This window comes from Gossypium raimondii, chromosome 3 (genome assembly GCF_025698545.1).
Source record: "Gossypium raimondii isolate GPD5lz chromosome 3, ASM2569854v1, whole genome shotgun sequence".
In the NCBI taxonomy this organism is placed as follows: domain Eukaryota; kingdom Viridiplantae; phylum Streptophyta; class Magnoliopsida; order Malvales; family Malvaceae; genus Gossypium; species Gossypium raimondii.
Window position 1 is genome coordinate 61482619 of NC_068567.1, and position 12029 is coordinate 61494647.

At 30.3% G+C, this 12029-nt stretch overlaps 1 protein-coding gene across 4 annotated transcripts; it reads right to left on the bottom strand.

The window, feature by feature from the left end:
* Positions 1-69: 69 nt before the first annotated feature.
* Positions 70-4138, bottom strand: LOC105795321 (bifunctional dihydrofolate reductase-thymidylate synthase). Of its 4 annotated transcripts, none has more exons than XM_012624893.2 (12): positions 3981-4137; positions 2838-3284; positions 2347-2746; positions 2185-2229; positions 1984-2049; positions 1707-1768; positions 1557-1631; positions 1300-1465; positions 1095-1218; positions 905-1011; positions 648-828; positions 70-379 (listed from the first exon to the last, which is right to left on the bottom strand). In XM_012624893.2, the coding sequence occupies exons 2-11, from the start codon at positions 3275-3277 to the stop codon at positions 718-720; spliced, it is 1596 nt and encodes a 531-aa protein (XP_012480347.1). In that variant the 5' UTR covers positions 3278-3284; positions 3981-4137; the 3' UTR covers positions 70-379; positions 648-717. The 4 variants fall into 4 exon arrangements, with proteins under 4 accessions (XP_012480347.1, XP_012480346.1, XP_012480349.1 ...); XM_012624892.2 differs by having other exon boundaries at positions 2838-3358; XM_012624895.2 differs by having other exon boundaries at positions 3977-4125.
* Positions 4139-12029: the final 7891 nt, after the last annotated feature.

The following is a 12029-nucleotide window of genomic DNA, read 5'->3' on the forward strand; positions in this document are numbered from 1 at the left end:
GATACTTTAGCTAAAAAGACTAATTTAAACCTGTTTATAGAAATTGATTCGAATAATGCACCAAAAAAATAAATAATAAAGCACTTTCATTTTGGTCTTTCAAATCCCAGAGTCTATTTCAAGAATGTGTTAAGGCAAATTCAGAGAAAGTGATTGGTTCATGTGACATGAAACCTCAAAAAAAATGATAAAACATAAACTTGCAGGACAAGAAAATACAGTATCCTAAATCACCTTAGAACCACCCAACAACGATGTGGAACTAAAGGATTCTCGCTACATATCATCTTCAAATTGTATCCAACTAGCAAAGCTCCTTTTTTTTTATTTTGCTATCGGTATAAGTCATTACATCACCATAAGCCTCCAGTAACTGGCCCTGAAAATATTGCACAACAAAAACATTCAGTCTCGCAGAAAAAAATTGTTCATTTTTGTGCAAGTCAAATGCTGCGATGGAATCGAATGAAATTATTTGCAAAACACATTTTAGCAGCACGTATGGCCCACACTGCTAAAAACTATACGTAAGCATTATCAAAACAATGTGTTTGGTCGAAACAAGTAGCTAAAAACAGAGCATCTACATGGAAACTGAAAAGGATGCACACCGACTTAATATAGTGTAATCAAAATCATAAGTTTACCTTAAAACTGAGAAGATGCTGTCCAAAATTCCACTGGAGACTCTGGGTTTACAGAACCTAAAATAGAGCTCTATACAGCCATTGTCATCTCTATTTTCTTGTGAGGATCATAGCCTATGAGTTTGAAATCAGAAGCCACAAAGGAATCTATATTGTTTTTCTCGGGATTGATCTTCAAAATCTGCATTTCAATATGGTAAGAAAGTGCTCTACAAGGAATGAGGTGGTGAACTAGAAATGCCTCACACTATACTCACCGGAAAAGGCTTTGGCAGTTTCTGAAGCTGCTCTTGCAGGGGCCTGACATGAGTGCTATAAACATGAGTATCACCAAGCACGTGGACGAAATCACCTGGAACAAGATCTGATAGAAGAAAAAAATTAAGATAGGTTTTTACAATCATACAATTGTGGCATGTAGTATCAGTTTCAATGGCAACATCATACCACAAACGTGAGCAATCATGCAAGTCAGAAGAGCATAAGAGGCAATATTAAATGGCACACCCAAGCCCATGTCACAAGAGCGCTGATACATTTGACATGATAACTCCCCATTTGCTACATAGAACTGAAAACATTCATATTGGACAAGGCTTAATTTAAGTACAAAGAAAGCAGAGACAAAAAAAAATCACAACTCAATACTAACCTGAGCAAACATGTGGCAAGGTGGAAGTGCCATCAGTTTGAGATCAGAAGGATTCCAGGCTGAGAGTATAATCCTTCTATCATTTGGATTATTCTTAATCTTGTCAATTACATCCAACAACTGATCAAATCCTTGTCCGGTGTAGTCAGCATGCATGTCAGTATACCTGGAAAAGATCAAATACAAAACAAATGAAGTAACACCGTAGCAGAAATATGAATCGCCAGCCAAGAATAGGAAAGATGAAATCCACCAACCTGGCACCAAAATGTCTCCATTGGAACCCATACACAGGTCCCAAGTCACCCTCCTCCCTATCAGTCAACCCGATACTGAGATTGGCGATTCAGAAGTTAGTAACAATAGGAAAAACAGTAGAAATTGATAGCAAAAGAGTCTAATGATACCTGTCAAGAAACTCCCTGGACGCATTACCGTCCCATATATGAATGCCCTTTTCTTGAAGGACCTGTTATTGATGAAAATATGATCAATGCATTTTTGGAATAGGAAATAAAAATATTTAAGGCCCATAGAAAATACTAAAAGCCTAAAACGACCTCTATGAGAAACTAATAAAATATCAAGGGGAAAAATTGGAGAATAGTAGCTCTACCTTTATTTATAGAAGCATAAAGTAAGTCTAGCAAAGTAAATGGAGCATGTTGTTCAAGAAATTATTACCTTGGCATTGGTTGAGCCACTGATGAACCAGAGCAGCTCTTCAACAACACCCCGCCAGAATACTTTCTGGAGACAAATCGATACTAATGCAAATCAATTTATCTGTTTGATCAATACTGAAAATAATATACAGAAGGCCTAGCTCCATTACAATTCAAGTATGTAATCATTACATAAACCTAATAATAGCAATATACATGCCTTAGTTGTCAGAAGCGGAAAAGTCTTTCGCAGGTTGAATCGCATCTGTCGATAGTACAGAATAAGTATGTTAATCAGCAATCACAAACCCAAAAAAGGATCACTGGAAACCAATTTCCACAAGCAAGACAGACAGGACTTTAACTTAGAGTTACAGATTACCTGGCAACCAAACTTTGATAAAGTACCGGTCCCGGTCCTGTCACCCTTCAGATTACCCTCAGATATGATATCTTGAATCATATTTAGGTACAAGTACTCCTCATGTTTCTCAAAAATCATCTTGGGCAGGAAAGAGAAATTCTGAATCTCAAACTTAGAGGAATCTAGTTTATTATCAAGGACCTGATCGCAGTCCTGGCTGAAATGCTCAACTGCAGAGGTTCTCACACGAACATACGTTGTGAAGCAATACCGAATGTTGTTTTCCACCACAGGAAATGACGAGTACCAAGGCTGGAATACAGACGAATCAATGGCAGGCATAAAAGTGTCACATTCAATGCTCGTCTCAATTTCTGTAATATGAATAGCATCACATCCAGCTGCGTTAAGGGATTCCCTGCATCAAAAAGGTAGTGCATATAAGAAAAGACGGGAGGAAAAGAATGAATTAAGAGATCTAGCAAACAATTAAAATGTATGCTCTGCACCTAAATATCTGGCCACCACCTATTACAAACACTTTCTCGATTGAAAGACAATAAGGAGAAGCAGCTAATAATTCCAAAGCAGATGTCATGCTTCCACATATAACAACATTCTCAGCGGTTGCAATATCAAAACTTCCAGAACGAGTCAGAACAACATTAAGACGACCTGGAAGAGGCCGATATTGTAGGGGAATACTTTCCCATGTTTTTCTACCCATTATGACTGCATTCTTTTTCCCAGAGTCTGATGTAGTCAGAGTGACATCTTTGAAGAATTTGAGATCAGAAGGCAACTTCCAAGGCAACTTCCCATCCTTACCAATACCCCAATCTTTAGTCGCAGCCACAACGGTCTGGTAAGTTCGCCGTGGCTCAGGTTGGACATTGCCATTTCCATTGCTGTTTCCATTAGGAATGCTCATCATGGTATCAGCAGACATAATCGAACTAAAAACAAAAACAGAAAATCAACAAAGTAGGCTTCCAAATTAAACCGCACAGCCGACTTTGTGCGGTAAAACCTATATCAGAAACAAGACTAAGAGTCAAAAAAAAAAAATTGTAAACGACTCTTTGATCATTGTCAAAACCTATTTAAACAACAGTCACAAGGGTCACTAAAATCACCAAAGAACATCAACTTTAACCGCTCATTTTTCTATTTACTTCTCTTTAAAAAAAAAAAGTTAATCTAACACGTATAATAAAATAATGCACAAAATTCATATTCAAGATATATATATATATATATCAGAGCAAAACAGATTCGAACTATCACTGCATGTGAGAGACAGAAAACTAAAATAATAATTTAAAAATAAACACATAGAACAAATATTTTTCAAGAAAAACAAAAGCAGAAAATTCCTATATACTTTTAACAAATAATGACAGCACTAGATGAGATTTTCCATAGCAAATTCACAGGTTAAAGAATTTTAAAAAAAAAATCAAACTCATCGATAATCTCACCTCTACCAAACATTTCACTCTTTTTTTTTTTACAAAACATTCATGGAACCAGGCAAATCAAACCAGCTCTCTCAAGTCTAATCCAGTTACGAAACATTTCAATAAAAAAATAAACTAAAAAAATCCAAAAACATATTTTAAAAAAATGAGAAATGCCAACAAATTACCGACCGATCGGAGACGGAAGCACGAAATCTACTATCAGCAACCGGGAAAGGTTCCACTTCTTCTTCTACTTATATAAATAAAATAAAAAGAAACAGAGAAATTAGGGTTTCTTTTTTAGGGGAGTTTTTGAAAATAAAAATAAAAATGGTAGTTGAGTGGAGAATCAGTATTTAGTAGGTAGAAGAAAGAGAGTTTTTTTTTTTTTTTTTTAAATTTTAATTTAAAATTAAAATAAATGAAAAAGACGCTAAGAAAAATACAAAAATTGCTTTGTTGACGAGACGCGGAGTGCCGCCAAGCGCCAAGGCTTTTTTTTTTTTTACTATTTATGACTAATAAAAATACTTAAGTTATTTCCTTTTCTTTAATTTATTATTTATTATTAATGAATTTAAAAAGTTAGGCTCTTTTTTTAAAGAAAATATATTTTTATTTATATAATAATTTTAAAAAATTTTAAGAATATGTCTTGAATTTTTATTTAATTGAAAAATTTTGTAAATATATATTTTAAATTTTAATGTTTAATTTTTTAAAATGTTTGATAATGATGTTGAATTTTAATTAGTACTGAATTTTCAACAAAGTTGAAAATGTCAAGCTTTTAAAAAAATTACATTTGGAATAAATATATTTTATTAAAAATAAAATATTTAAATAATATTAAATGTTATATTTATAAAATTAAAAATTAAATAATTATAGGTTTTATTATAGATAAATAGGAGTATAATACACTTCAAAGACACTCGAACCCACGTCCTCTTACATTGATAACAATATACATGTCAATCGAATTAAAACTTAATCGACATACTTTAATAAATATTGAACCCTAAAGATGTTAAATAAAGGCTAAATTATGTTTTTCTTTTATTTTCAAGTGATATCTTATTCGGTTATCATGTGTTTTATTTTAAACGATCAAGATTGACTTAATTTTTACTGCAATCTTATTTGACTTAGGTGAATGTTGACATGCAAATATTTGACCATTATATGACAGTTTAAAAGGTTCAACCGAGCAATCCTAATTTGAGTAATTAACCTAAAAATTCAAGATTTAAATTTTGGGGATAAATCTCAAAATTATACATGAACTTTACTCTAATATATAATTTTATACATAAACTTTGAATTTGTGTAAATTTATAAATGAAATTTTGATTTAGTCTATTTCTCACAAATTATTAACACAATTATTGATATAATATCATTTTATACTTATATATTACATATACAAATAATTATATTTATTTAATATGAAAATAAATTGATGCATTTATTTTTTAAAATGTGTATGGTCGAAACAAATATAAAGTTTCATGTATACATTTGAACCATAATCAAAATTTCATGTATATAATTGCACAAAATTAAAATTCATGTATCAAATTACACATAAAATCAAAGTTTATGTGTAATTTTAAAATTTATCACTAAATTTAAACACGTAATTTTTCAATTTATCAACTAACAATTTACTAATCCAATTAAAATAAAATAAAATAACATTTTAAGTTTTTTAAATGTATTTAATCATTTCATTTTTATTTTTTTTTAAAACTCACACACGGTGAGGGCAAAAAGGTAATTTCCTCCCTTTTAGATGCGACCCATGAACGTACGAAATGGCTAATCCAAAAAGAGTAAAAGCAAAGGAAAGAAAAGAAAAAGGGAATATTTAGTTATTTACGACCCAAAGGCGGGAAAATCTATAACCACCAATTATTATACGGCACGTGTCGTGCATACATTGGTTACTTTGTAGCAATCTTGATCATCCACTTGGTAGTGATTGCTTTAGATACCGTCAATGTTCAAAAGAGTTCTTTTATCTTTTAGGGTTAAAATTTGATTTTGGTCCCTCTACTATACTAGAGTATTATATTTTGTCTTTTTACTTTAATTTAACATAATTTGATCCTTTACATCAGTAGTTAGTTCAAACAGTTAACATATCTAACTACTCTAATTAAAATAAGTTTATAAAAATATCGAGTTGCTTGGTGAAAAATAAGCCTTGAATTCATTTGATGATCGATCCGATAATCAATAATGAAAATTGAAGATTAATTTTGGGTTAAAAGGCTAGATTTAAGGATTTTCGAAGTTGTCTCTAATAACCTGAGCTGGGAAACAAGAGTAGTAAGGAAATAGTTTTTTTTTTTTGTGGTGTACGATCGATTAATGAAAAACGATGTTGGTGGTAGAGTGATAATGACGTTGGGGCTTGGATACGTAAGGCATATTAGTAATGCAGATTTATTTGAGCAGTTACAAACCATTATTTCTAACTGTTACAATTTGTTTTTTACGATTACAAAAATATTAAATATTTTTTTGGCCGTTACATGAAAATATTACCATTTTGCCCCTGTTGAATTATATTTTGGCCGTTCCAAAATCCTATAAACAGGAGTCATTTTTCATTCATTTTACACCCAACTGAAAAGCGAAGCTTCTTCTATTCTCTCTAGACTCTCTTTCATTCTTTCTAAAACTTTAGATTTTTTCTTAAATTGCATTAGAAGAATTGCATTAGAAGAAATTATGTCTATGAGTTTAGGTTTTAAGTGGGACCGTCTGTGATCCCTCTGAATTTTACTGGGGATTGATCCTAGTATAATTTTTTTGATTAATTCTATTTTTAGATTATTTCAAAAAAGTAATACCAATTGAGTTCTACTTTCCTTATCCGAGTGTACAAATATCGAAGAACCGTGTTAACCTTGGGGGACGACGTCCACTATACAACTACACCAATCAAGGCGAATTCGTTTCTAATGCAGTGATTCTTCCACGACACAATAATATTTTATTTATTTAATCTTAGTTTATTTTTCAGTCAATACTAACGAGTTTATTTTGCAGTAGTATATTTTCCAACAAGACAAAATAAATTGGAATTCGTGATTTTGATAAACCCACATGAGTGCTTTAACTGGAATAATTAACTATGCTAACTATTTAAACTAATTAATAATGTTATAAAAACAAAGCTATTAAATTATGTCCAACTACATTAATAGGACTAAATCCCTGATTTGTGAACAGTAAATGGACTAAAATGAGAATTAGACCATTAGTTTCGGATAGAGAATTGCTTGAACGTCTTAATTACTCCCAAGTCCATCAATCAAAGATCAATCAGGGAAATGCAACCTCAGCCGTCCAACTCACCATCTTTTAAATGATTTTGTATTTTGCTTGACATACATAAATTAAATAATTCCATTTATAAGAAAATTCACCTAATAATTTTTCATTCAAAAAAAGAAAAAAAAACTTTTTAAGAATTTTACTCAGATTGTTGCCAATGCTTTTAAAATTATTTTTCCTTTTTGCAAATTAGTCCTGATTTGTTGGTAAAATTTTTTGAAATGAATTTTGAGTACTCAAATTCAAAACTATTATATGCGATTATCTATGTAGGTTTTATAGTCTCATTATATGCGAATTTTTGTTCGGTTACCGGACTTATTTTGGATTTTCAATTATCAGGGTTGGTTTGGATGAGTAGTGCGTTTACATACGGTTAGTGTAAAAACAACGGTAATAGTAGAGATGTTCAATCGGTTAACCGACCCGAACTAGTATTAACCGAATTAACCAAACTTTTTAAACACTTAAATGTTAACCGAACTAAAATTTTTTAAAAAAAAATTAACCGAACCGAACATTTTCAGTTAATTTGATCGGTTAACCGAAATTTATATTTTTTTATTTTTTGGTTAAAACAAGTATAAAACATATAAAAAAATTAACCGAATTAACCGTTAACCGAACTTCCAAAAAATTATTAACCAACCCCGACCAAATTAATTCGGTTAACCGGCCGATTAACCGAATTAATTCGGTTCAGTCAATTAAATTTGTTATACCCGAAATTTGCACACCCTTAGGTGACAATGAAATTAGATGTTGTAACGGTATTGTAGTGTGAGACAAACAGTAAACTAAACGCATTGTACCCCACCGCCCATCTTAACCGGCCTTTGTCTATTTGTGTTGTAATAATTAACTTTGTCTAGGTTCACTAATAATATTGTTTAAATCAATTTGTGAAATTCGTAAAGTTACATTTAAAAAAAAAAAACTCACTTGATAGTCAGTTAAAAAAGATATCGTAATGAATCTGAATATGACAGTATAATTTTAAAATTTTAATGGTGTCGAAAATTTAACTTTTAATTTTGAAAATAAATAAACTAAATTCAAAAAATGAAAATTGTGAGCTAAAATTCATATTGAGAAAATATATATATATATATATATATATATATATATATATATTTAAAATGTTTGAGGTTGATATGGTCATTGATGTCCTTTTGATTTGGTATGCCATCATTACCAATAAACGTAGCTTTCATTACTTTGACAATGTTGGGCATATAACATAATCAACACTACCAATAAAATAAAAATAAAACCCAGAATATTTATATCCTTTAATTTTATAAAAATTGAAAAGTTGGTATCTTATCATCCATTAGATATGATTTTTGGAAGTTAGTTAATTTTTTATAAATATGTGCGGATTGAGTCTTAACTTTATTGGTATCGATATTATTGTCAGTGTAGGAGGACGTGAGTTCAAGTGCGCTGAAGCGCATTATCCTCCTATTAAGGGCTGGAGAGGAGTTATGGGTAGTTCTAGGCATTGTATTAAAAAGAACATATATGATAAGAATAATGAAATTAACGTTCAAAAAATTTATTTTGTTGTATACTTACATATAAATGATTGAATTGTTGATTTTAAGTTAAGGGTAGGCATCCGATTAAATGGTACAATTTTATATTTAACTCCCTTGAAAATTATTATTTCAACTTAACATACAATAACATAGAATTTTTAGTTTTTCTCTCTAATTTCCTTTTTCTTTTTCATCTCAACATACTAACACGAAATTCTTGGCTTCGCCCTTATTTTCAGGTTAACAATTTACCGTCAAAGTTTAACACTATTACTCAGTTGGACAAATTTTTAATATTTTCGTATTGTACGATGACCAAATCTTACCAAAATAAAAATAGATGGAATAATTAGTTTTTTTTTCATAAAATAGAGAGATGAAATTTCAAAATAGACCGATCATTAAATTCGGTAAAATTTCAAAGTCAGCAACTTGTATAATAAAAAACATTTATATAACCTCTTTAGAAAATTTTATATAATATTTTTAAGTTATTTTTACTATTTTAAATATAAAAATTAAAATTATTTGAAATAAATAAAATATAGATTTCTATTGGATTCGTATTTTTAAAAATTAATTCGAATTTTCGATTTTTCGAATTTTTTCTACATTAAGGCACATCGTGGGCCATGCATATCCAAGCCCATCAACACATTCTTTTGGTTAACGTGAAGGGACCTCATTGGGGTCACCCTCACATAAAAGGACGAAATTGTCAAATATCATCATATAAACGTGATAAATCTTTAAGGAAAAAGAGTATAAAAATTCAATTGAGAAGTGTTCATAGATTAGATCGGTAAAGATTCAATTACGTGCATGTATTAAAATGATATAATTTGTAAAATGTATAAAAATAAAAAGTATAAAGTTGACAAATAAATCTATTCAAATTCGAAATCGAATGAATTTTCGAGTTTGGAAAAATATCTTGACCCTTTAAAATGTATCGTATAAGATGTTCAATTTTCTAATAAAATAGTCACAACCTATCAAACACTTAATTAACCCAATTTTTCATTCGAGATCCTACATCTTAAAAGTCTATTTCAGCCACCAGTTGAGTTAAGTTCATACAATAAGGTCAAAGTAGCTACCAAGCTCACATAGAGTACGACCCAAATAATATCGTGCAGTGGGGGCATCCAAAAGGTGCAAGAGACAAACCCTTTGGTGCCTAAGAAAGACTATAGAAGAATCTAGGTAGCTCTCCACCACTTTACTTAAGCTATAAAATGTTTTAGTGTAGAGATTTTAGGCTAAAATTGATCTCGATCGTGAGTGAATAACTATAACCCTACTCTTGTATATATTAAATAAATGTATAACAATATTTGTGCCCAGCGCTAGTCGGATAAACCGACGATATAAATAGTGAGTCCAGCTCTAGTTAGATTAACCAACGATGATTGTGCCCAGTGCTAGTCGGATGAACCGACAATATCATTTACTCATTTGCAAGTCCATAAAATCACATTTCATAACTCAATATCACATTCACTTCAATTCTCTATCATATTCACTTCAATTATCTATTAATCATTCATTAATTTATTTCATAATGTCACATTCTATCTATTTATGATTATGTCAATATCCATTCAACAGAGCTTAACCAAACACAAATAAAAACATACTTAAATAATAATTAACAATTAACTGATTAAATTAAGTAAATGACGTTCGAGTTTCAAGACTACGAACTTACCTAGCATGTAAACACGAGATTTTATTTAACTCCATACATTAACCAACATTATTCAACTTCAATCTCATCATTCGACATTACATCTCCATATATAACATTCCCATACCATCGATTTAAATCTAATTACTTATTGATTCATTTCATAATGTCACATTTCATAGATATATATAATACACAATTTCTCATCTCATAATTTATTCATTTGCATATATGTAAATATAATTAAAATATCAAAGTAATAATTAAGTACTTAAATTAAATCAATAGAGTTCGAGTTCAAAGACTACGAACTTACCAAAATACAACAGGGCTAAGATTCGGAGATGACTACTCGGCAATCTTTTTTTTCCACGGTTAATACCCAATCTTGATCTAAAATAATAATTTAGTTTAATTAATTAATCCAACCACCAAGAATATTTAAACACCGGCAATTAACCCTTCTTAGTATTTTTTTTTCTTGAATTAAATATCAGCTAATCGAATCTATAGGCAGTCCCTTAATCACCAAAATTTACAGTTTTAACCATGCTATTTTAATTTTGTAACACCCAACTCCTTAAAGATAAATGCTAGCAAAGACTATTTTTATCCACCTCCTTAACCAAATTCCCAGCTAATCGTACATATACAACTCTCAAATAGTCCCCCCAAACCTTGGCAATTTATTGATTAACACCATGTTAATTTAGATTTAAAATATCTAAGTCACTAGGGATTAATACAAACAACAATTACAACATAAAGTAGCTAAATTACTCAAAAAAAATTAGTCACTCATCTACATTTTTCCAGCATAACGAAATACCTTGAAAACCAGTCCCTAAATTTATTATAATTTAGCAATATAATCCCTTTATTAGTTGGGCCTAACACCAATGGTTCCAAAAATACAAAATTCACCTTTTAATTTGGTATTAATTCTTACTTTTTTCACTTATTTGATTTAGTCCCTTTATTTTAATTAAACACTCTTTCTTCAAAATTACGTAACTAAAAATTTAATTCACTTCTAATATAACTCTACAAATATTTTTATTAAATGTTTACGAGTCCGGTTTAGGGAAACGAGGTCCCGATACCTCAATTTCCAAAGCCATCGGCTTTAGAACTGATACACTTGTATCTTGTCTAACTTTTCAATAATTAAAATTATTAGACCAAATTTCAATATAATATTGTAATGTCCTCGCAAATATTAATAAGTAATATTCACTGATCCTATCATAGGAAACAGTATTCTGAAACCACCGTTTCCGACTTCATTGACTTTCGGGTCGTTACAAAATAAATCATTACCCCTTGATAAAATTCATTTTCCTTAATAAGATGATAAGTCCCACTAGTATAGAAATGATAAACCAAATTTGATTAATAAACAATCTCATTATATGTTCTTATCACCTGTTCTTTTTTAGCATAATGCCTAAAACTATCTATAGCCCCTCCTCAACTCATAAATAAGAGGATAATGCACTTCAGCACACTCAAACCCACGTCCTCCTGAATTGATAATAATACCTATAAAAGAGTCATTTTAACTTTAGAGGTTAAATGCTATCAAGTAGTCAATTGTCTATGTTTTAGCAATTCTATGGTTTTTCAATTTTCAATATTTATGCACCTTTAAAAATAATA

Coding starts and splice junctions, on each gene's coding strand:
- LOC105795321 (XM_012624893.2), bottom strand. CDS start 3,277: ATGTCTGCTGATACCATGATGAGCATTCCTAATGGAAACAGCAATGGA. Junction 1,769..1,983: donor GTGGCTCAACCAATGCCAAG/GTAATAATTTCT, acceptor CATCAATAACAG/GTCCTTCAAGAAAAGGGCAT. Junction 829..904: donor AACTGCCAAAGCCTTTTCCG/GTGAGTATAGTG, acceptor ATTGAAATGCAG/ATTTTGAAGATCAATCCCGA.